General features: G+C 40.8%; 1 protein-coding gene and 1 long non-coding RNA gene across 5 annotated transcripts in view; one reads left to right on the top strand and one right to left on the bottom strand.

Annotated features, from left to right (window-relative positions):
* Positions 1–5,370: 5,370 nt before the first annotated feature.
* On the bottom strand, positions 5,371–8,128 carry Gm46272 (predicted gene, 46272). Its single transcript, NR_168691.1, has one exon. It is a non-coding gene; the product is annotated as a predicted gene, 46272 (long non-coding RNA).
* The window catches only part of Aftph (aftiphilin), a 56,512-nt gene continuing 38,218 nt past the window's right edge, over positions 7,165–25,458 (top strand). For 3 of the 4 annotated variants that reach the window (NM_001252503.2, NM_181411.4, NM_001290545.1), the window contains exons 1-2: positions 7,204–7,454; positions 21,121–23,075. In NM_001252503.2, the coding sequence (NP_001239432.1) occupies positions 21,153–23,075 (1,923 nt within the window). In that variant the 5' untranslated portion in view covers positions 7,204–7,454; positions 21,121–21,152. Of the gene's footprint in view, positions 7,455–21,120; positions 23,076–25,458 lie in introns of all 4 variants that reach the window. The other variant, XM_006514625.4, reaches the window with a different exon arrangement.

Below are 25,458 nucleotides of genomic sequence, written 5' to 3'. Positions count from 1 at the left end.
TCACAGCTGCCCATTGTTGGGTTGGACTACAGACTGTAAGTCATTACAATAGTCCCTTAATCTATAAAGACATTACCTAAATTCTGTGACTCTAGAGGACTCTGACTAATAAACTTCCTCTCAGAGTGTCCTCACCACAACAGCCCCTTCCCAGTTTTCTCGTTTCACAATCACTCCAAGTTAAACATAGAAAGGTAGTGATTCAAAGCTGGAATCTATATTTGAAAGAAAAGACATGGTGTTTGTTTTTCTAGATCTAGGTTATGTTACTCATTTTTTCCAGTTCCATCCATTCACCTGCAACTGTCATAATTTCTTTTATAACTATATTATTACTAGTATTATTACATGTGTGGGCACATGTACCATGGCATGCATGTGGAGATCAGAGGACAATTTAGGGGTGCTCTCCTTCCTCCTTTATGTGGGTTCCAGGAACCAAATCAGACCATCAGGTTTGCACAGCAAGTACACTTACCCAGAGCCATCATACCAGCCCCCAGATTTCATAATTTCATTTTTATTTATAACCAAATAAAAATACATTATGCGTAAGTACCACACTTTCCCTATCCATTCATCAGTGGATGGATGTCTGGACTGATCCCATGTTCTACCCATTATGAATAGAGCAGCAATGAACATAGATGAACAATTATCTCTATGGTCAAATATATATTCCTTTAAGAATGTATGCGGTATTGATACAGCGGGTTCATGGGATGTTTCTAGTTCTAGTTTTTAGAGAAACTTCAACATAGATTTCAAAGTGGCTGCCCTACATTGCCACCAACAATGTATAAGGCTCCCCTCATATTCACACTAGCACTTACTGTCATTTGTGTTCTTGATAATGAACATTCTGACTTGGGCCTTATGGAATCTCAAGTAGTTTTAATCTGCATTTCCCTGATGGATAAGAGTTTTTGTCGAACACTTTTAAAAGTATTTACTAGCCATTTATATTTCTTCTTTTGAGAAAACTCTCTTTTCATTTCTATAACTAATTTTTAGTTGGGTTGTTTGTTTATGTTAGTGGGGGTGTTGAATTTGTATGTGTGTGCATGTGTAAAACCATGCCAGAAAGATTGGTAAGGTAGAGCAGTTTGAGACCCAGAGACTCAGTAGGCACACACCTGAGACTTAGGCAACTTCCCCTGACCTGAAACATGTGCCACACTCCTCACAAAAGGAAACATGATCTATGGTCATGTAGGCCCACAACAGAGTTCTCCATGCTAATGAAGTACCTAGAGGCCAGGAGGGTTAGGCCAATAAGCTTCCCTTCCCAGACATTCCTCCCTGCAAAAGGTATTTAATCTCAGGTCCACACAGAGAAGTGGGTATGGTTCAGTATGCATCCATTTTCCACCATGAACAGCCAACAAACAATTCAGACTGTCTCTTTCATCAAGATCTGCTGTGGAGAGGCATGGAGAAGACATTCCACTGCAAAGCCATAGCTTATTCGTCCAATAGAAGGCCTCTCTGAGCTTCCAGCCTGCCTCCACCAAGCTAAGGACAATCACAGCTGAAATAAGCCGGTGCTCCCCTTTCCTAGTCCCAGACTAGACTCTGTCCCCAGCCTGCAGGCCCTCAACTCTGTTCTTGGCTCTTCCCAACTCCCAGTGGCACCTAGATGTCCAAGAGTCTGAGAACTCCATGGACCTGGGCCTCATCACAGGCCCAGGGACCACTGACCTAGCTCTGGCTTTCTCACATCTCAGACTGTGCTTTCCCACACCATGCCCAGCTGCAGGGTGGATGTGGACTGATGTGTGTGTGTGTGTGTGTGTGTGTGTGTGTGTAAACTATATGTGTATAGGTTTCCTGGAGGCCAGAAGAGGGTTTCAGATACCCTGGAGTTGCAGTTAGAGCCAATCATGAGCAGTCCAGTGTGGGGACTGAGAGCTGAACTTGGGTCATCTGGAATAACCACTAAGACATCTTTCCAGCCCTGATTGTGGTGTTTTACTTCTTTGGATGTTCTAGAAACTAATCTCTGTCATATGTATAGCTGGCCAAGATTTTTGACCATTATGTAGGTTGCGGCTTTACTTGATAGTTTTCTTGCTGTACAGAGTTCTTTTGTTTCATGAGATCCCTTTATCAAGTGTTGGTCTTATTTCCTGAGTGACCATAGTCCTATTCAGAAAGTCCTTCCCTACACTCTATACATTAAAATGCACTCCCTAATTTTCCCTTCAGGATTCAGAGTATCAGGTCTGATGTTGGGGTCCTTGATCCATTCAGAGTTTTGTGCAGAGTGAGAGAGAAGAATTTAGTTTCATTCTTATACATGCTGATACACAGGTTTCTCAGAGCCATTTCTTGAAGATACTGTCTTTTCTCAGTTGTTACTTTTAGAAATTAGTTAAGAATAAGGTATCTGTGGTTCCATGGACTTACATATGTTCATTATACCACTTTATAAGTTAGATCTGTTTTGTGTCAGTACCATTGTGTTTCTATTACTATGGCTCTGTAGTATAACCTGAAATCAGGTCTGATGACACCTCATGCAGTACAGTTTTTATTGAGGATTACTTGGTCTTTTGTGCTTCCATATACGTTTTAAGATTATTTTCCCTGTGTCTCTAAAAAATGGCTCTACAATTTTGGTTGGGACCTCACTGAATCTACAGATTCCCCTGTGTCGGAGGTACATTTTTACAATATTAGTTCTGATTCATGAGCATTGGAGGCCTTTCTATCTTCTAATGCCATCTGCTATATTTCTTCAGTGTCTTAAAGTTTTCAATGTAAAGGTATTTATTTATAATGAAGGACACTATTTTTATTCCCAAATGTGTGTGTGGTGTGTGTAGTGTGTGTGTTATTTGTGATGTGTGTGTTGTGTGTGGGTGGATATGATATGTGTATGTGTGGTATATGTGGGGTGTGGTATTTGTGATGTGTGTGTGTGTGGTATGTGTGGTGTGTGTGTGGTATATGTAGTATGTGTGTGTGTGGTATTTGTGATGTGTGTATTATGTGTGTGTTGTGTGGTGTGTGTGTGTGGTGTGTGTGGTATGTTTTTGGTGTGTGTGTGTGTGTGGTGTGTGTGGTATATGTGAATGTGTGTGTGGTATTTGTGATGTGTTGTGTATGTTGTGTGTGGTGTGTAGTGTGTGTGTTGTAAATGGATTGCTTCCCTGGTTTCTTTCACAGCATTTGAGTCATCTGGATACTTTGAAGTCCATGCAGCACCTTTGTCACTTAGATGAAGGAAGTCTGACTTTTGCTGCCACTTAAGTGGTTTGCTTCTCATGATGAGTCCTGTGGTCCTCCTGTGAACAGTGTATTAGCTCTGCTCCTACTGAGCAGAGTTGGAATCCCACTGTATTTGTGCACATTAGACAGTCTAATCTAATTACAATTGATTCAGGAGTTGCAGTCATCATTTGTTTGGTTTTTTTTTTTCCTTTCTGCATCTTTAAAATGTGCTTCAAGATCACCATTTACAAGGTCTGCTCCAGGGCTTGAGGAACGTGTTTAAGAGTGATTGTCTAAACCGGGCGTGGTGGCACATGCCTTTAATCCCAGCACTTGGGAGGCAGAGGCAGGCGGATTTCTGAGTTCAAGGCCAGCCTGGTCTACAAAGTGAGCTCCAGGACAGCCAGGGCTATACAGAGAAACCCTGTCTCGAAAAACAAAAAAACAAAACAAAACAAAACAAAACAAAAAAAAAACCAAAAAAACAACAACAACAAAACAAAACAACAACAACAACAAAAAAGAGTGATTGTCTAGGGAGTGTAATAATTTGCAAATAAGTCCATAGTTCATCTGTATGCTAGGGTATTTTAAAAGCCCTTTTTTATTACAAAAAACATTCTAAATAGCATGAAAATAGAAAGCAGAGTATGACAAGCACTGGTATATTTATCACTCAGAGTCAAGAATATTGCTATATTCATTTTATCTCTGTGTATACATGGATCTCTTTCCCTAAGCCATTTAAAACCGAATTATGCATTTCAAACACTTAGAAATGGTTGTATATCATTGTACAAATCCATAATTTTATTAGTGTACTGAAAAATTAACAATTCATTCCTAAGGCTATATTTAATATTAGCACATGTTCAGACTTCCTAAACTGTCCAAGTACTTTTAGTGACTGGGACCTAGGATTAGCAGTGTTAGTGGTTTGAATTAGTGGAGGCAATATCAACAGTCCAAGGATGCCCTAGGGCAAGATTTCTCAAAGTTGGCATGACTGACATCCTGGATAGTTCTTTGCTATAGAGACTCGCTTCTTCTGCATTGCAGGAGGTTTCGATGGGTCCCCAGCTTCTACCTGTTAGCTTCTACTTGCACTTCCACCTTAACTGTAATAGTCAAGAATATCTTCAGACTTTACTCAACGTCATCAGCTAAGGAGTAAGGGTGGAGAATTAATTAAGAATTAAAATTGTCTTGGGGAAGATATGACAATAAAGTTTACACTATGAGACAGACTCTTAGCATTGTTGGGATATTTTACATACATTATAATGTGCATCTCTTCTGGATAACAGGTCTGTGAGGTAGGGACCCTTCTTTGATTTTTGCAGGTGGGGAAGGTTCTTAGTAAGATTCTGGGCTGTTGCTGAGGTTCACACCTGGTCTATTCTGTCTCAAAGATAATTCTTTGTTCATAGTCCAAGCTGTTTCTCTTTCTGACAACAGAGAATAAAATGCTGGAATGCTGGCATCCCAGGCTTAAGTGCAGAAGTGTGAGGCTCACTATGAGCTCTGAGAGGGAAGAGAATTGGTATGGTTAGAGTATCCATCCAGAGAGAGCAGGGAACTTCACCAGCAGTCTTCTGGGGGCTCTGTTGTTAGTGAATACTTAGAGAAGGGACAGCCATGAGAGCAGCCTTAGAGTGGAAGGGACAGGGATTGGATTTCAGACACTAAAGAAAACTTGGAAAGTCCCTGAGGTACAGCAACAGGGTGAAACTCCTTCATTCTTCCAGTGAATAAGCATTGAGCTTCTATCTTCCAGTGTCTTCTCCTATTGCTTTCTTTGGGCTCCTAAAGTCTTTATTGTAGAGGTAGTTCATCTACTTCATTAAATTTAAAAATAGTGGACATGGTGACACATACCTGTAATCACAGCACTTGGGTGGTAGAGATAGGGGATCAGTTCAAGATCCTCTTTAGTTTACAGGCTGAGAACTAGCCTGGGTTATAGGAGAACCTGGTTCAAAATAAAAGTAGAAAACCAGGGGTTTTCCCTCTGTGTTGTGTGTGATGCAGGTTTCTCTACTTAAGGTATGATTCACAGAGCCTCCCCCCTGGAAGAGCTTTTAGAGGTCAAAGAAATTTGAGTGTCTAAGAGGTAAACAATAGCACTACAATGTAACATTTGACTAAAAGGGGTAATATAAGTATAAACTTTACTATTTATTATGATTTCAGTTGTTTAACAAGGCTGAATAGGAGAAAAAATTAGAAGTGGTCAGGCGTTTTTCTTTTCTTGATGCCAAATGTCATAATCACATGTAAGAGTATCCAATTACAGGTAGGTTGATTGTGCTCCCAAGTCATTTGAACAAATAGCTACTCAGCTTCCATGGATTTAAAAAAAAAAAAATTAAGTAAACAGAGTTAGCCTCTTCACTTACCTAACAAAGATAATCATTTGGTAATCATATAATTTGTGAAATCGGGAAGATACTTTCCCAAACTGCACGGTTTCCTTTTAATGTTTAGAATCACTATATTAAACATTTTTGATTGGTTTAAATTATTTGAAAATCATCATTCAAACGTTTCCTTCGGATCTTAGTCAGTACTTATTTGGTAGATTTATCAAGTGAAAACAAACATATGTTTGTCTGAAATAAATTAATTTTCAGTTTTACACGCATTTTTTTTTACTTTCATTCTCAGACAATAAACATGTTTTACAGTGACATACTTTTTTTTTTTAATTTGCACACGAGCTACACCAGCAGGGGGCGAAATACAAAAGGAATAAATTTGACAAGCCATATAGATTTTTCTCACTTCAGTGACTGGCCAATAACAAAAATATTCAGCATAACCACAAAGCAGCAATGCAGTCTCTGTTATCTTGCAATGACTGAATTGTGAGGAGACAAATGAGGGTCTATTTTAGTTCTTCAAGTTAATTTGTCTAGAACATTGCAGAGGCAGGATAAACCATGATGAATTGCTATTGTCCTTATCTTTTTCAACGTGTGTAATTCCTCCAGTCAAAGGGCTAGACAGTTCTCTGAGATGACGGGTGTTTTCAGTCCTTGTTCCTTTCGGTTACTGCTGAGCTTTGCGGTTTGGGAACTATTTTAAATAATTCAGCGTGGGCAGAAAGAGAACCCGGCAGGGCTCAGGGTTTGTAGGGTAGAGTCCAGGGTTCACCGTCTGAGACAGGAATAAAAATCCTGCAGCTTTGTCTGAGTTTTACAGTGGAATGGTTTCTAACAGAGTCATAATAAAGGACGGGGAGATGTTATTAAAAAAAGACCAATTGCTCAGGAACCGATGGAAACAAAAACCTCTTATGACCTCTATTGTATAGAATCGCTCAAATGCACAAGTTGATTGGAAAGATGTATGAAAATGATCATCTTCTCCAAACACCAACACAATTCTGGACTGATTTTTGTAGAAGACCATTTGTTAGTTTGCCTGCTGACTTCTCGTCTTAAGTAGGACAATCACTTCTCGTTTGTTAAATAACAGCTTCCTCTTTTGTTGGCTTACATAAAAAGGGAAGGGAATGAAAGTCTTTTATTCCGGGCAAAAAGGACAAGCTGCTGAATGTTGTCCAGCCGGTTTTTCAGCAGAGATCTGGTTCCGTATTTCCATACGTCTGCAGTTTTATTCCAAGGCGGAACTTAACCCTCTCCCCGGCTCATCGGGAAAGTACTGGGCGGAGAGAAGCTCAGGTCTGTGGCCCGGAGCGCTGCCTCAGAGGGTCGGGAGGGGAGGGAGGACGTCCCCAGCCCACACTTCAGTGAGTACGGAAAAAAGACCGTTTGCCCGCAACCAAAATGGCGAACGTCGTTCCACACGACGGCGCCTGCGCAGAAGTAAGAAGTCTGTGACACTAATTCCCCTGGAGTGTCCTCCCCCACCCCGGCACCCACCAGCGCCCGGCCCCGACCTAGCCACCTGCGCCCGGAAGTGACGTATGGACAGCAGCGGTTCCCCGCTGCATGATGGGAGAGTGTGTGGAGTGGGCGGGGGTCTCCGCGGAGGAGGAGGAGGCGGAGGCGGCGGCGGCGGCGGAAGAGGGCGGAGGGTAGTGGGATGGGGGTCCCGCGGCAGCGCTGAAACTCCGGGTGGGCGTCCATGGCGCCGCGCCGCTGACAGGGCTGGGAACAGCTCCCCTTCCGCCCTCACCAGCTCAGCGTCCGAGTAACCGGTCCTTCCCCGGGGAGCCAGTTCCTCCCCGGGCCGCCGAGCCATGCCCATCGCGGCCGCCCGGGACGAGCCAGGTGAGTGCTGCCGCCGCGCTCCCGGGGTGCGGAGGACCCGGCCCGGCTAGTCGCCCCGGCCTGGAGCGCCTGCCCGCGTCGGCCCGCGTGCGGGCCTGCGAGCTCCGGCGCGGGCTCTGCTCTTCTCCGCGGGTGCGGAACGCCGCTGGCAGCGCCCGAAGCCGAGTGGCACGGCGCTCGGCATCCCAGGCTCGGCCGAGGAGAGCCAGCCGTGCCCTCCCGGCCGCCGTGGCCCGCCCTGCCTCTCGCCGTCCACCCGCCCCGAGCTGCGCGCCGGGGTTCCCTCCCGGCCGCTGTGTAGAAGTTTGGGGCTCCGCTCCGGCGTCCTCCTGCTCCCACCTCCCTCGTGACAGGTGTAAACACTGTCTGCCTCGCGGAGGCCCGAGGCCGGCTGCTGCAGGACTGTGCCGCCTCGAAGGGTCTCTGAATGCTCCAACGGACAGAGACGGCCCAGAGCTGTGTCCCTTGCGGAGAGGACCTTTTAGGCACTCCTCAGGAAATTATCTGTGTCTTCTCCCTCCTTGCGTCCGAAAGTTGAGCCATTATTCTTTAAGCTCCCGACGTGGCAGGTGCTGCCGGGGACAGAGGGTGAACGGTGGTGGGTTCTTTTTCCCTTTGGAAACGGAGACTAGTTGTGCTTCCTACCGCCCCCACCTTGTTGGTTTATTCAAGTTATAGCGTGATGTCCCTCTGAATCTGAATCTGTTGCGGTTGAGGAAAGAACTGACTCATACATGTAAATATTAACGGGGAGGGGGCAGGGAGCGTCAAAGGAGCGTTGGTTCTGTTTCAGAGTTCTTACTAAAAGAAGTAAAACTTTACTCAAACTTCAGGGCATAAATATCTTTCACGAGGTGTTTTTTTTGCGGGGGGGGGATAGTGGTGGGGATAGGAACTTTGGAAAGGTTCAAATCAGATTTTACATTTGTTGAACTATTAGAGAAATATATACTAAACTCTAGGGGGAACTCTGCTTCAACTCTAATGCGTTGATATAAGCAGCCTAGTTTACCATATTTTATAAGTTTCTAAACGTTGGCATTTGTAGGGATCATTTTTAACACTCTCCAGAAGTGTATTTGTTAAAACAAAGTACCTATGGTAGCCATATACATGGATATCTCTCACACGAATAGCAAGTTAGATCCAGCATTGTAATTTCTAGATCAGTAAATAGCACTTACTAGATTCTTATTAGATATAGTGTATCAGATTTATCTATTGATGTTTAGAGACATATTTTTAAATCATTAAAAAGCTCCTGGAAAAAATTTAATAAGACTCATAATATGTAGGGCACTTGAATTTAATGTTATCTGATCTTTTGACCTAGAAGCTATAATGAAAATAATTCCACAAAGATATATCCATAATGGCATTGGTAAATTTTGTAGAACCCAATTGTCTATGAAAACTCACAATCTAGGTGATTCTACTATAAAACATTATTTTAAAGTTATTTTTAAGCTGTCCTGCTTATAGTTAATAAAAAGCTAGATGCAAAAAGCTGTGAAAGTTGAGTACTTGTAGTTTATTTTTTGTGAAATCTAATTGAAAAGGAATTATTAAATAGCATTTCATTGAGGAATTGACAAGCCTTCCCCTCAAGTCTCATAGCAGTCTCTTGCATATTTAGATACTTTAAAACCCTCAAGAATTATCTAAGTTAAATGTTTATGTTCTAATTTAATGTTACCAGCAGTTTGTTTTTAGTTTTTGAGGCAGGTTTCATGTAGCTCATATGTAGCTGAAGCTACCTTCAAATTCCTTATCTTCCTGTCTCTGCATCTCAAGCACTTGGATATATGCCATCATGTCCAGCTTTCATCAATTTGTAGATTAAAAAATAAAAGCCTTTTCTCTTTAAGCACTTTCAGTTCCTTGTTATGTAGGTCAAAAAGACTTCACAATCTAAACTTCATTTTTGTTTTTTTGGTTTTGGTTTTGGTTTTTTTAATGTGATTTTGAAAACATTCAGCAACCGAATTTTATGTATGGTATTTTGGTAATTAACTTTTCTAATTTAGTATATGCATGTGTATGTGCATACACTTTTGCAGCTTTGTATAACAATTGCTAACATTGATACATATTGCTTCCTGTAAGCTACATCCTTACACTTTTCCGTTTGTTTTGTGTTGCTGAGGCATGAACTCAGGGCCCTATGCATTCTAGGCAGGCACTGTACCAGTGAGCCGGGTCCCTAGCCCAACAAGATACTTTAAAAATGTTTTCATGAGTCAGTGAGATGGTTGAGTGAATTAAAGGTACTTGCTGCCAAGCCTGATGTGACTTGAGTTTGATTCCTAAGACCCATATGGTGGAAGGAGAGAACCAACTTCTGCAGGGTGTCCTCTAGCCCTCCAAATGCGTGCGAACATACATAAATACATGTAATTTAAAAACTGACATTCTTTCTGCCAATGCATTAAATTATTTAATCCTCACAGTAACCCTATAGGTAGTATGTAGAGTGCTAACCTCAATTTTTTTCCCCAAGGAAACTGAGGCACAAATATAATTTTCATAAGGCAAATCAGCTGGTAAGTGACAGGGCAAGATGCAATATAACATTTATGTATTTTTTTAAATGCAGAACTATACCATTCTTTGTCTCAGATTCATGAAGCGTGTATCACAAGTATAAAAATGTGTGGGCTGGGGGTGCTGTGCTCAGTGGGAGAAGCCTTGCTTGGCTTGAGTAGCATCCTGAGCTCCACTCCAACATTATACAAAAAGAAGTGGATAATAAACACCAAGTAAGTATAAAAGTCAGTCTGGGAGAACTGGAGAGAGCTAAAGGGTCTGGAACGAAGCTGCTGTGACTTCTCAAATGGCTCCTTTACTGTTTGAAGCATACTTGGTTGGCGTCAGTAAGAAAGATGTCAACAGTTGAGTAGTGGGCATCTGATCATTTCTTTCCCCAAGTTTTATTGCTTAACAGGCTTTCAAGTAAAATTAAAACTTTAAATATTTCACTTCAAAACAAAGTGTCACTTTTTCCTTTAGCAGGGTTTCAGGAGAGAGTAGGGAAACAGTGTTATTATATTGACTTCATTTTAAAGTGCAGAAACTTAATAACTCTAAAATGCTTGAACTAAAGCTTTTCCAGGTTTTTCTTCCTTAACTTCTTTTGCCTGGGACTTCATCTAAAATTGCTGCCAAACATCTCAACAGCCCTTTATGACACTCGCAGTTTATGTTTTTGGGTGTACCCTAGGATTAGGGGCTCAATGGTAAGTAGGCTAGACCAGTTCCCTGAGAAAGACAAGTCAGAAACTGTTGACTGGAAAGAGTTCCTGAGAAGTGTAAAGAGGAGAAAACAGATACACTATTCTGTCTTATTCTGGTTGACCACCACCACCCCTATTACAAATAGCTTTGGTACAGACAAACCTTTCAAAGATAATCACTAAGAAACCAAGTGTCTATATGTTCAGAACTTATTTTCAAACACTCTAATAGTGAATTGTTCCCAGAGGAAAATAACATGGTAAAATAGGTAAATTTCCTCCTTTTGATTCTTTTTGTATAGATATATAGCATATTGTGAATAATTTCAGCTGAATATCTGCAGAGGCTCTTCACATAGTCTTAAAGAAATCATCAAGTGCCTGTTCTCTGTCAGGCCTTGTCTAGGTTTGGGGGATACTGAAATAGCAAGCAGCAATAAAACTGTGTTCTCCCAGAGTTTTGGTTTCCTGCGTGTGTATGCATATGTGCACATGCTTGTCTTTGGGACAGGCACATATAGCAGTAAGGTAGCAGATATGAAGAGTGTGGGGGATAAAGGACTATTACTTTTTACTTTTAAGTCATGGACTGGTGGTGATTATAGGATATTGATGGGCCTCACAGTTTAATGTATGGTAGGGTTGAACACTTAAGGCCTACACAAAGAGAACCAGGAGGAAAGAATGGTAGAGGCAAAAGTGTGCATAGAATAGTAAACAGACAGCAGCAGGTGAGTGCAGTTTGTCTAGAGCAGCAGGCAGGAGAACTAACAGGAAGTCAGATCAGAGATAGAAGATGGGTAGGCAGCATTGGAAACCCTTTATAAACATACCGTGTGCAGTGGGAAGCCATCACTTTCCAAGGGAAGATGTCAGATAAAATATGTTTTGTTTTCTTTTATTTCTATAAATGTAAGTTGTATGCCTGATGCCCAAGGATGCCAGAAGAGGGTGTCAGACTCCCTACAAATGGAGTTATGGATAGTGGTAAGCCACCATGTTGGTGCTGATAATCGAACCCAGGTCCTCTGCAAGAGCAACAAGGGGTCTAAATGCCTGAGCCAACTCTCTACCCTCTGCCATGTATGTTCTAAAAGGATATGTTAGGGCTGAGAGTGCAACTCAGTGGTAGAATCTGTTCTTAACATGTATAGTGTATAGAGTCAATCTCATATGAGTGCACACACACACCCTCCTACACAAATCTACCTTCAAACCAAAGGATGCATACATGCTGTATAGAAAATAGACCATAGGAATGCAAAAGTAGAAGCAGCAGTATTCATTGAGGAGTTGGGTATAGTGAAGCAGCTCAGACACAGTGGCCAGGACCAATAGTAGAGGTAATGAGAAGTGGTGGGGCAGTATTGAGTTGAAATTTATAATCTCCCCATTGCTAAGTGTGGAGAAGTTGTCATGGCAGTCCTCTTTAAAAACTAAAGTCTATAGATACAGCCAGTGTCATAGCCTATTCTGATACTTAATCTATGCTACATTCTAATCGTGCCAAGAAGTAAGTGTTCCTGAACCCCAAAAGACCCCCAAGGAGACAATTCCAGTGCAATCACACCAGGATCTCTTTAGTCAAGCTCGAGCTTGGGCCACACCACCATCTCTGAAGCAGCAGAATGGGAGGGTGCAACCCCAACCCCTCATCAGGGAATGGCAAGCAAGCAAGGGAGTTTAAGCCAACAGGAAGGTACTTTGAAGCAAACCCATGAATAATCACAAACGGTCTAAAAGTACATCTGAAACAATCAGAATAATCTTTGATTGACTGTTGCTAGGAAATAGCTAGGGAATAATTCTAGAGTATGGGCCAAGGACAAGCCTTGTGGGGCGGGAGGCGGTCCTTCCTGGTACTTGGGTATAGCTTGGGTTCTGCTGTAGGTCAAAATCTCAGGTTCTTTTTCTTTTAAGATAGAGGCTAGTCCCAAGATGGAGTAGGTTTAGCCTCTCATAATCCATTTTATTTTATTTTTATTTATTTATTTATTTATTTATTTATTTTGGTTTTTTCGAGACAGGGTTTCTCTGTGTAGCTCTGGCTGTCCTGGAACTCACTTTGTAGACCAGGCTGGCCTGGAACTCAGAAATCCTCCCGCCTGTGCCTCCCACGTGCTGAGATTAAAGGCGTGCGCCACCACACCCGGCCATAATCCAATCTTATCACATGTCTTACTGTGCCTGGACAGTGGCTCAATGTATTGTCCTTAGTGCCAGCTATTTTCTCTGTTAACCCTCCAGACTCTTCCTTACCTGGGCATGGTGTTGTACGCGTTTGATCTCAGCATTCAGAAGTTTGAGGCCAGACTGCTGTATGTATAGGTTCCAGGTTAGCCAAGGTTACATAGACCCTGTCTCAAAGAGAAAAAGAAAAAAAGCTATTTCTTCTAGTGTGTGTGTGAGTAGTCAGTGGTTATATTTTTTTATGCTTAAAGCATACAAGAGTATCACATCAGATAGACAAGCCAAAAAATGCCCACATTTTTAAAAAATCCAAAAAAATGATTTCTTAGTTTTGATTTGGTTTGGATTTTTTGAAACAGGGTCTTACTATGAAGAGTAAGGGGTGGCTTGGTACTCACTGTGTAACCCAAGGTGGCCTCAAACTTGTGGCAGTTCTCCTTCAGCACCCTCCCTAGTAAAGGGATTTGTAGGCTTGTGCTACCATACTTAGCGCCTGATCTCCTACTGTTAGTAACTAATAGATATATTTCCCACATATTTATATATTTACACATATTTATATGTATGCTTTTACCAAATGGAAAAAAAAAACTTTTAAATGTATCCTTGTGGGAGGAGCGTAGGCAAGCATGCCATCATGCTTGCTTAGAGGTCAGATGATAACTTTGTGAAGTTGACTTTCTTCTTCCTCCTTTTCATGGGTTCTGGGAATCAAACTCAGGTCACCAGACTTGCACAACAACCCCTTTATCTATCGGGCTATCTTCTGGCCCACCAAAATGAAATTTTGTACATACAGTTTAGATTGTTTTGCTTTGCCAAGTCACCTAAACTAATTTTAAAAGCAATATTCAAATTCTTCCCTAGTTCATCCAAAAGTATACAGCTGATTTCTTGAAATCACTAATAATGTCATGTTATATTTTTCTGGTTATTAAAATTATGAAGTTATAGGAAATTAGGGAAAAGTAGGGGAAGTCTGGCATGCTTCCTGTGGGAGATGTCCCTGGCCATTGGACATGTGCAAGACCTGTGCTTGTGTGGAGGCCAGAGGGTAACATCAAGTTGTATCTTCCTGGTTCACCTTTTTACCCCTGGGGGCAACAATCTCTCAGGGAACCTGGAGCTCGCTTTGTTGGCTAGACTGGGTGGCCATCAAGCCTCTCCTCTGTCTCTAGCTCCTCTGGGCTGGGACTAGAGTCATTTTAACCTGGCTCCAGACTCAGGTTCTCAACCTGTGCAGCAAGCACCTCACCACTTGTCCTCTCCACTGGCCATTGTGCTTCCAAAAGAAAGCTGGTACATTTGGGTTTTCTTCAGTTTCTTGTGTTTGAATCAGATGAAATCCCCTTCCTTTCCCTTTGCTTTTCCTTTTCCTTTCTTTCCTTTCCCTGTTCCCCTTTCTCCCCTTTCCCCTTCCCCCTTTCAACCCTCCCCCCTCCCCCGCTTTCCAAGACAGGGTCTCTTGTGACCCCAGGCTGACTTCAATCCTGCTGAAACCTTTAGTTCTATATGGAATTATTCTAGCATCATTGTTTTAAAGTCAAACTGTCCTCTGCTTACCACACTGTAACGGCAGCTTTGTGTTCTCATATGACCGTTTGGCTTTAAATCAAGTCTTGATATCTGGTTGTTTAATAGTTTTCCTTGAAAGACTATTTTTAAATAGCCAAGTAGTGTAAGCTAATAGTGCCCCTTTCCTTTGCTTCCCTTTGCTTTCCTAAGTTCATTTTATATTGCCTCTTAACTTTAAAGGTCTCTGCCACAAGTTCAGTATCTCCTCTTTTTCATGCCCAGTTCAAACTTGAAGCCACAGTCTTTAGCAAGCACAGCTTCTCTTGGGTAAAGATTAGTACCAAGCTATCTTCACATAGTATGCTCTGCTGCCCTAGCTGCCAGTCTGCCAAAGGGCCCCAGTCTGTGCTGACTGCTGCTTGGACTTCTGGATTGTTCCTCTGGCTTCTTGAGACCTTCCTTACCAGAATTCCCAAGCCCAGAAGGTATGCTTTACCTTACATTTTTAATTACTGTTTCTCACCTCCATTGACCTCTAGCCTTATAAGGAGTGATTTCCCATGAAAACTTTTCAAAGTTCATAAGCCCTGCTGAGATTCTCATTCCCCTACTCTGACTGCTGTTGGCACAGTTTACTACCCCACTGAGATGCTTGTGTCAACTCTTTGTGTTTACTGTGGTTTGACAGTTCCCGGACTGCCAGCACAATACCCCCGTGTGTTTACTTCCTTCGAAATGCCTTAGAACAAGGAGGCATAAAAATAGCAAGTAGAATGCCTCCCCTCCCAGACCATTTGCTCTGGTAATACACAGAAATTAGATGGCTGGTTAGAAATTTTATGGTACTGAAAAGTCATCTGTTAGGAAGCATGAAGAAACAGTACTGTATGCCAGGTACAGCACTCAAGTATCTCATTTCCTTTCCTATTAAGCAAAAGCAGATATTAAACCCCATATTTTCAGTGTTTAAAAAACAATGGATTGTTTAAATTAAATATAAATTTAAAATTCATCGTACAACTGCTTCTTTAATTAAACATAAAACTTCTTTTAAGTAGAGTTGCACTAGCTGGTTGGCTGAAACTTAGAAGCAATGGCATGATCTTTCTGAAAGTTTCTGAAGGGCAAATGAGCCAGAGCCAAGATCTGCTGGAGAGGAAATAGAAATGCATGTTCTTTCAACAGGTAACTGAGGATTGAGAAGTATAGAAATCTCTGTAGTGTAGAAGGCTAGGAGAGCTTATAACCCCTAGAAAATAGAATACCTTGCCAAAATGTGACAGAAAGAAAACCTACTATCGCCTATGTTGTTGCCTTGGTTACAAACAGGTGATTTTGAAATAGGCTTGAACCAATTAATTATTCCATTTTCAAACAGTGAAAGATTCTGTAAAAAGCAGTTTGGTTATGAGTGGATTCTGTAGAAAGATGTAGAAACATCATACATTGTTCTTTAAATATCAGATATTGCTGGGTATGGTGCCTGATGTTAGTATTCCCAGAATGTAGAAGAATTAGGCAGCAGGATTGCCATAAATTGAGGCCAGCCTGAGCTATAAATTATAGCAAGGCAGGTGAGGAGGAGGAAGAAGAAGAGGAGGAGGAGGAGGGAGAGGAGGAAGAAGAGGAGGAAGATGAAAGTCCAGCATATCGTAGGAGAGTAAAATGGAACATTCACTTGAAATGTCTTTGGCAGTTTTTATAAACCTAAATATACACTTAACATAGGTCCTTATATCACACTCTTGGCATCTTTTAGTAAAAGTACCTGTATATGGATGTTCTTAGCATCTGTATTATACTTCTGTTTTTAACAGAAAATACTAGAAACAACCCAAATGTTATTCAGCAAGTAATGGTTGCACAATATTACATCTGTACAGTGAAATACTGCTGACCTTGTGGACAAATTTGATAAACAGGATGAACCTCAAGGGTATTATATAGAGTAAAAAAGAAGTCAACTTTAATGGGTTTGCCTACTGTTTGGTGCTGTTTACCTAACACTGGAGCTGGAGCTGGTAGTGCAGCCCGTAATAATTGCCTGCTCTTGAAGCTGAGGGAAGATGCTTTAAGCTCAAGATTTCTCTAAGCTACAGGGCAAGCTCTTCGACAATCTTGACAACTTTAGTGAGACCCTGTCTCAAATACAAAGTGAAAGATGAATAATGTTAATAATGTAACCAGTTTCTAATTTTGCTATAGGGGGTACATAGGATTCCATACTATTTTTGCAACTGTTTAAAATCTGTTACTTCAAAGTAAAAACTTTAAAAAAGAAAGTATATTATATATTTGTGTTATTGGAAGTATTATTCACAATAACCAAAAGGTGTGGTTAACCCAAGAATTCACTGACAATGACAAACTATGGCATATACACACAATGGAAGGTTATTTAGCAGTAGAAATGGATGAACCTCGAGAGAAGCTACAAGAGATGGGCCCTGGAGACTGTGGCTATGTAAAGTAAGTATGAGGAATAACTGTTTGGAGGGTACAAAGGTGTTTTAGAAGATAAAGGGTCAGCTAGATAGATAGACAGACAGACAGATAGATAGATAATGGGTTATTGCTTGTATAAGTAATACATTAATTTAAGTATACCCCTTTGTTTGTTTTGTTTTCATGTGTGAATGTTTTGCATGTATGTATGAATGTGCACCATGTGTGCACCTGGTGCCTGAAGCAGTCAGAAGAGAGGATGTCAGAACTGGAGCTATGGATGGCTGTGAATCACCATGTGGGAGCTGCAAGCTGAACTTAGGTCCTCTGCAAAGGCAACCAGTGCTCTTAACTATTGAGCCATCTCTCTAGCATACTAATTTATCTTTTAAAAAGGTGTATTTGTATTTTATGTGTCTGTGTGTTTACTAGTATATGTGTGCAGGTACCTGAGGAGTCTAGAAGAGGGTGTCAGATCGTCTGGAGCTGACAAGTGGTCGTGAGCCACTCAACATGGGTGCTAGGAGTTGAATTAGCCCATGCTTTTAAATGCTGAGTCTAACCTCCAAATATTTATTTACACTTTATTTCATTTTGAGAGCTGGGGAAATATCTCAATGGGTAAGAGCTGCTCTACAAATACAAAAATGAGGGCCCAAGTTTAAATTTCTAGCATCCATATAAAAAGCCAGGCATGTATGTCTATGTGTGTCTATAACCCCAGCATTGGGGTACGGAGACAAGCAGATCCCATGAGCTTGCTGGCTAAGTCAGTTTACCTAGGAAGGTAAGCACCTAGTTTAATGAAAGACATTGTCTTAAGGTAATAAGGTAGAGAGCAAAGGAGGAAGAAGACACCAATGTATTGCTCTGGACTCAAGAGCATGCACATGCACACACACACACTAGACAAGTAAAGAAAACCTTTTAAAACTAACAGAAGGCCAGGAGGTGGTGGTATGTACCTTTAATCCCAGCACTTTGGAGGCAGAGGCCAGCCTGGTCTACAAAGTGAATTCCAGAACAGCCAGACATATACAGAGAAACCATGTTTTGAAAAACAAAGCAGGTGGCTGGAGAGATGGCTTAGTGGTTAAGAGCACTGACTGCTCTTCCAAAGGTCCTGAGTTCAATTCCCAGCAACCACATGGTGGCTCACAGCCATTTGTAATGGGATTTGGTGTCCTCTTCTGATGTGTCTGAAGACAGCTATAGTATACTCATATATGTAAATAAATCTTAAAAAAAATAAAAACAAAACAAACAACAGTATTTTAGCTAATGTAGTTATTTTCTTAAGGTGATTTCATAATGAAAATAATTTAAGATAAATATGCCACAGGGTGTCTTTTTCAGTAACCTTAGTTGACAGTTACTTTCAAGACTTGAAATACAGCATTCCACACCTTCTAACCTTTAGAGTTTCTGCTTATAATCTTGCTGGAATTCTGGTGGACTTCTTTTATAAGTGACTTAACACTTCTCAATGTTCTTTCCTTATGTACTTTTAGCAGTTTAGCTATAATGATGTGGAGAGGTTTCCTTCTGAGCATGTCATCTTGAGATTCTAAATCTAAATCTCTGTAGGATCCTTTATGACAGTAGTTCAATTGTTTAATTATTCCCAAAATTATTGAACTATTGTATTCTCTTTGAGTTCAGAGATCATTTTTTTATTTTTTTCATAAGTTTAACTCCCTCACCAAAAGAAAATGTAAAAATTAAAAAAAAAAAAAACAAAAAACAACCAACTATCTGACCATGGAAGCTGTGGTGTGTCACGGTGTGTCACACAGTGCACCCTTTTGTCCACACAGCTTATTGGCAAATGTTTGTCATCGAGTCATTGGTCTGGTTTGAGGCCTCTGGCTTCTGCTACACCATCAATACTGCATCCTCACCAAGACTCTTCTCAGATACCATGCTTTAGCCTGAGTCATGGAGATCCTGCAGCTTTTCATCTGGAGGGCCACAGATTTAGGACCCGGGACATTGCCTCTCCATTGTCAGTGAATCTCCTCATACCTGTCTTTGTAATTAGTCCTGATAGCTTCCACCAACTTAGCCAAAACACCCTCATCTTCCAAGTTAACCTGTGTAAAGGCAACAGTGGTGGAAGTTGCTGTGGACCAGCCACCCCAGCCTGCCCATTCCCTTGATGATGTAGTAAGGCACCCCCAATCTTGCAACACAGGGCAGACAGGACGACCACCAAATCAATGGGGTCTAAGTTGTGGGCAGTCATCACCAGCTGCTTCTTGACTGTACTTGACTGTACTGATCCCTGCTGAAGGACAGGGTCTCTTAGGTGAGACTTCCCCTTTGCCAGCAGCTTTCTTCTTAGTACAGACTTGTACAGTCTTTGCTTCTTCTCTTAATTTGTCTCTGCCCTGTACTCTTGGGCAAGCTTAAGCAGCTGGACTGTCAGTGTGGCCCCCTCCTTCCCCTTGCCTTCTTTCCCTTGTGCACTGTGCCCAACTGGAGGAGATGGCTTCTTGGATCTTTAGATTAGACAGCAAAATAAAATAAGTTTTAAATGTGTTTCATTCATAAATTGAATGTTATAAAATTTTAAGCTTATATGATAGCAAAATAAAGAAGAAAATTGCAAATAAGATTGAAAATTGATTTGTTATTATAAAAATAAATTTGAGAAAATAGTTTTGTGGGTTTTTAAAAAATGAAGTTGAACATACTGTATGACCCAGCACTCGTATTAGCTGTGTGTTAGAGAAATGAAAACTTAAATTCTCAGAGCATCTGCACATGGTAAATGTATCTCTTACACATGATCTTTTCAACCTATGGTAAGGTTGTGACAATATAGCCCATGATAAGTCAAGAAACATCTGTACTATGGTTGCTGACTGTGTTACCATTGGGAGAACCTGTGTATAACATATGTGTGAGAATACAATTTTCACATCTGAGTTTAAACTACTTAAGAATGAATAGTTATCAGGTTAACTTGGCCAGAAATAAACATTGAAAAGGAAAATGAAGAACATCGTTAACAGCAATTATTAGAGATAAAATATTTATATAATACACACACACGAGAGAGAATACATATAAATCTATATTAGGCACGAAGAGTCCCAGTAATTTTGAATGAGAATTTTTAAAAATTTATTTTGAGTACACTAACTGTCAGACACACCAGAAGAGGGCGTCAGATCCCATTACAGATGGTTGTGAGCCACCATGCGGTTGCTGAGAATTGAACTCAGGACCTCTGGAAGAGCAGTCATTACTCTTAACTGCTGAGCCATCTTTCCAGCCCTTGAATGAGATTTTGGGGGTGGGGGTGAGGGGAGCTTTTCAAGACAGGGTTTCTCTGTGTAGCCCTGGCTATCCTGGAACTCACTCTATAGACCAGGCTGGCCTTGAACTCAGAAATCCGCCTGCCTCTACCTCCACTGCGTGCGTCACCACTGCCTGGTGAATGAGAATTTTTAAAAGTCAGGAAAGTACCCAAGAGAAGATTTTATAGGTGTACTTTTATACGTTCAAGATTCTCTGACATTTCAGCCAGTTAGTGGTGGTGCAACTTTTAATCCCAGCACTTTGGAGGCATAGGCAGGAGGATCTATGAGTTACAGGCCAGCTGGGTCTATAGAGTAAAGTTCTAGGACAGCCAGGGTTACACAGAGAAACCCGGTCTCAAAAAAAAAAAAAAAAAAAAAAAAAAAAAAAGAGGAAGAAGAGAAAAGAGAAGAAAAAAAGAAAAAGAATCTCTGAAATAATAAAAATAGGCTATAACTTTGTAATCTTACCCAAAAGAAAAATAGCTGTAAAAATACAGCATAGGACTAGAGAGATAGCTCTGTTGGTAAAGTACTTGCCACACTAACACAGGAACCTGAGTTTTATCCACTGGAACCTTAGGAGTGAATAGGGAATAGGTGGTTCCCTAAAGCCTGCACATTCCAGACCAGTAGGACATCAGGTCTCAAAAATCAAAAAGGTGGACGGAGCTCGAGAGACAGTATGTGAATTGCACTCGGAGGTACATATGTACCTGTATACACACATGGAAATACATATACACAGAGTAGAGCAATGTAATTTTCATTGTTTTGGCGGTGGTGGTTTGGTTTCTTGTTTGGTTTTTGAGACTAATGCCCAGGTTGACTGGCTCAGGATGACCTTGATGCTCCTCCTGGCACTCCCTGAGTGACCTTGCCAGATAACTTTGTATTGTTTTAAAGAAACTTGAAAAGCCTTGTTATGTAATCTGCCTTTGAAAATAAACAAAACTAATGCTTTTCCTTTTTTTAAAGGCATAAACTAACTACTGGAAAGCTGCGGAATAATGGAGCCAGACATCATTCGAATGTACTCTTCCTCCCCCCCACCTCTAGACAACGGAGCAGAGGATGATGAGGAGGATGAGTTTGGGGAGTTTGGTGGGTTTTCGGAAGTCAGCCCTTCTGGTGTAGGGTTTGTTGATTTTGACACACCAGATTATACTCGTCCCAAGGAAGACTTTGTACCTTCAAACCACTTTATGCCAATTCATGAATATTCAGAAGATGTAGATAGCCTTACAAGCTTTAAGTCTGTTCAGAATGGTAATGATAAGGATATCACTGCTGAACTTTCTACTCCTGTGAAAAGTCAATCTGATGTTGTACTTTCTACCACCAGCAAAGAAATGATTCCATCTAAAACTTTGGATCCTTCCATCGATGGTATGGAAAGCCTGGAAGACTTAGATAAAGTAGTGGTGCAGGGACCAAGCACTGGGCAACTCAGAAGTTTCTCTCCTGGAGATTTTAGAACTGATAAGAACATTGTTCACCAAACCAAGCAGTTAGAGAGCTGCAACGGTGAAAAGCCTCCTTGTCTGGAAATTCTAACAAACGGGTTTGCAGGTTTGGAAACTGTAAATCCTCAGGGAACAGATGACCTGGACAATGTGGCAGATTCAAAGGGATCGAAGCCTCTTAACACTTGTGGCACCGAGTGCATTTTAGAGTCTGCAGCTAGTCATGCTACGGAATTTGCAGATTTTTCTACATTTTCCCAAACAGAAAGGACACAACTGGAAGAAATAGAATGTCCAGTTTTAAATGATGGTGATACACTGACCATTCAGGGAAACAGCAAAGGCCCCAGAGTCAAGGAACTAAACTGTGTGAAAGAAGTGACTTTGGATGGAAGCTTTGAGGATACGGGGAACACTGAAAGAGAACATCAGGTCTGCGTCTCAGAAATCCATGCCGTAGCTGACAGAGGGCTCAGTGTTGAAAAACAAGACCTTCAAACACTGCAACAGGATGAGTTTCTAAATTCAAGGATTCAGTCTGAGGCTTGGAGCTTGGTAGACTCAAGTGAAAATTCAGAAGCCATTACAAAGGAGCGGTGTAAAATGGAAAAAAATGACTTATTTGCCTCTAAGTGTGCTGACTTATCCATGGATTCTGTTAAAACTTCAGACGTTAATGAAATTGGTTCTTCCAAAGAAGAAAACAGAAAGCTGACTAATCCCAAAAGCCCAGACCCTGATCCCACAGGACAAAATGCTTTGGATGATTCTGCTGCAAGCATGAAAAATGGTGACAGTGGGAATGGCTTTGTGACTTGTCATGATACCAATGAGGATGATTTTGGTGACTTTGGTACAGCCAATGGCACCACTCCACCCTTTGTTACTAGTACTCAAGATTCAATGAGTGACGTCACTTTTGAAGACTCCTCAGAGCATTTTCTACATCTTAGTGAACCAGGTGATGATTTTGGAGAATTTGAGGATACAAATGCTGTTTCTTGTCAAGAGGAAATGAGATTTACTGAGTCAGACCTAAGACAGACTTCTGATGGCTTATCAGAGGAATGTCCATTGGCAGGAGAGTCTGGTGGAAAAGACAGTAAACCTGACTCAAAACTGAAAAATGGTCAAGACAGTGAATTTGGAGATTTTGATTCTGTGCCAAATACTCAAGGTAGTGCTTTTCAAGACTCGGATGATTTTGCAGACTTCAGTTCAGCAGGTCCTAGCCAAGCTGTAGATTGGAATGCTTTTGAGGATGAACAGAAAGATGGTTGTTCTTGGGCTGCCTTTGGGGATCAGCAGGAGACTGAGTCTCATCATCTAAAGGAAGTCTGGCAGTCACAGAGGACAGATGAAACTATGGGCACTCTGGGAACCCCTAAGATGCACAGTGTTTCTTCAGCAGCTTCCAAAGGAGCAGTTGCTAGTGGCCATTTGCAGGAACCAGGCACTTCAGTTCAGGTATGTACTTACTGCCTCTGATTTGTAGAACATATTAATTGCCAAGGAGACTTCTAATACAGCTTTAAACAAAATTACCTGAGTATCTGTCAAAGAGGTTTCTGTGTGATATATGAGGTTTGTTGGTCTGGTTTGCACATTAGTTAGATTTTTCACAACCCTTTGAAAAATTGTAAAACTGCTACACAGGGAGTGTCTTAACTAGTTAACAGGAATTTATCAATTTAAATTATCCATGGATAGTATCTGTTTTAAATAGTAGCCATTTTTCCTTCTGTTTTTATCTTTAATAATTATTTCAATTAACAGACTGGTGAAATACTTTCAGTTTAGAATGGGTTTCTGAGCAAAAGACAACTGGGAAAACCCTTTTTTTGTTTGTTTGTTTGTTTTTTGTTTTTTTGAGACAGGGTTTCTCTGTGTAGCCCTGGCCATCCTGGAACTCACTCTGTAGACCAGGCTGGCCTCAAACTCAGAAATCTGCCTGTCTCTGCCTCCCGAGTGCTGGGATTAAAGGCATGCGCCACCATGCCCGGCGACTAACTCCTTTTTAAAAAAAACAAACAAACAAACAAAAAGCTTTAGAGGTTTAAATAAAATGTCAGCTAACTCTGTCTCTTAAAAATTAGATTGAAGTACAGTTTTGATTGTAGAGAGCTAATGGGACTTAAAACTCCATGATTTAACAGCCACAGAAAGATCTGGCATGAGATAATTTAAAGTAGCCCTGGAAGAAGTGACTGTGGATTAACCTGCTGTTGTCATATTAATTTATTTATATCATTTCTTGCTTATGTGTATACGTAGCTTTTGCTTTATGACAATTCTTATGGAGTAGAAATATCAGGGAAGATATTTTTACTACTCAGCACCTGTGTACAATTCTTTCTGGATAATTCTCTTTCAGAAAAGATTCCTTAATATTTATTTTAATCTAATACAGCACCTGTACTTGACGCTTGAAATCAATGTTTCCCAATCCTGAGTTATACTCTCTGTACTGGTTTTTACCATTCCTCAGCCCAGGCGGTGAAAAAAAAAAAGGGCATTTTCTTGAAAAGAAAAGTCACTACTTTATAGTGGTGATTGGTGCGAACATCTTGTCCATAGGCTTGTGTTAATATACTGTGAGTATGGTAGTATGCTCTATTTTCCCAGTTGTCTTTTGCACAGAAACCCATTCTAAACTGAAAGTATTTCACCAGTCTGTTAATTGAAATAATTATACTTCACTGCTTGTCATTCGCTTTGAGAGTCTGAATAGTTTGTTTGCTAATTCAATTATTGCATGGCTTAGCTATGTGTAGTGTTAGTATTTAATAATTCATTATTGAGGAAGAGCTTTATAATTCTAAATAAGAAATTAACTGATTTTAATACAAGATGAAGACTGTTGCTTTGACCTAACCCTTTTCCTATTTAGTCTCTTCTCAGTAAAGTATAGGGTGGCCGTGGTTTTGGATGATCTTTACTTTGTAGCCTTAGAACTTTTAACATCATCAGATAATGAATTCTTAAAAGTATGGCCACTTCAAATGGAAATTTCTTACATCATTCATGTTGAATTTCCTTATATGTAATTTAATAATTGAGTACACATATAGATATACATGTATATGGGCTTCATTGGAATGTGACATGTGATTTTGCATCTTGACAAACTCTTGAAAGCTTTATTTATGGTTTGGTATAATGAGGGAAAAATCTGTACAAACAGGATTTCGCTATGTGAAAATAAAATGTAAACTGCATAGAGATAGCAAAAATACTTACTAAAAAGTGCTGAGATCTTTTGGCCCAGGCTTCGCGCACTTTCGTTACTAAGGAAGGGGACATACAATAGACCTGCTAGCTGACTGAGTCAGAAGTGAGGACAGATTAAACATCCTCACCTGATGTTCTGAAGGAAACTGGCCTGGACTTTCCTCCCTGGACTTCAGATTCTGCTGAAAAAGTACATTAGTCCTAATCTTGCCCTTTGAGAGGGGATTAGATTTGTTAATGTTTTTCTTAAAATGTCTCCTGGTCGTGGTAGTCAGCTTCCTTTCTCAGCCTGTTCACACTGGGTTGCAGGCATGAGCCACCACATCTGGCCAGCAATCTTGATTAAATAGCAAAAAGGCCTTTTTAACAAAGCATTGATTTAGCTGTGAACTCCTAGAAAACCTTACATGTTACTCAAAGTGGTACTTGAGAATTTAGGTCATTGGTAAATACTAAGATTTTCTTCAAGAAGGAAGGGTATGAGTTATTTTTTGTTATTAGCCATCTAACAGGTATTACTGAAAAAGTTATTAGATGAAATTTGAGAACTTTAAGAATGAAGGGTATACAGGGGCTGGAGATATGTCTCAGCAGTTGAGAGAGCTGCTCTTTTGGAACA

Source organism: Mus musculus, chromosome 11 (assembly GCF_000001635.26).
Source record: "Mus musculus strain C57BL/6J chromosome 11, GRCm38.p6 C57BL/6J".
Taxonomy (NCBI): domain Eukaryota; kingdom Metazoa; phylum Chordata; class Mammalia; order Rodentia; family Muridae; genus Mus; species Mus musculus.
Note: the sequence above shows the minus strand (reverse complement) of the source record. Positions and strands in the feature narration are given on the sequence as shown.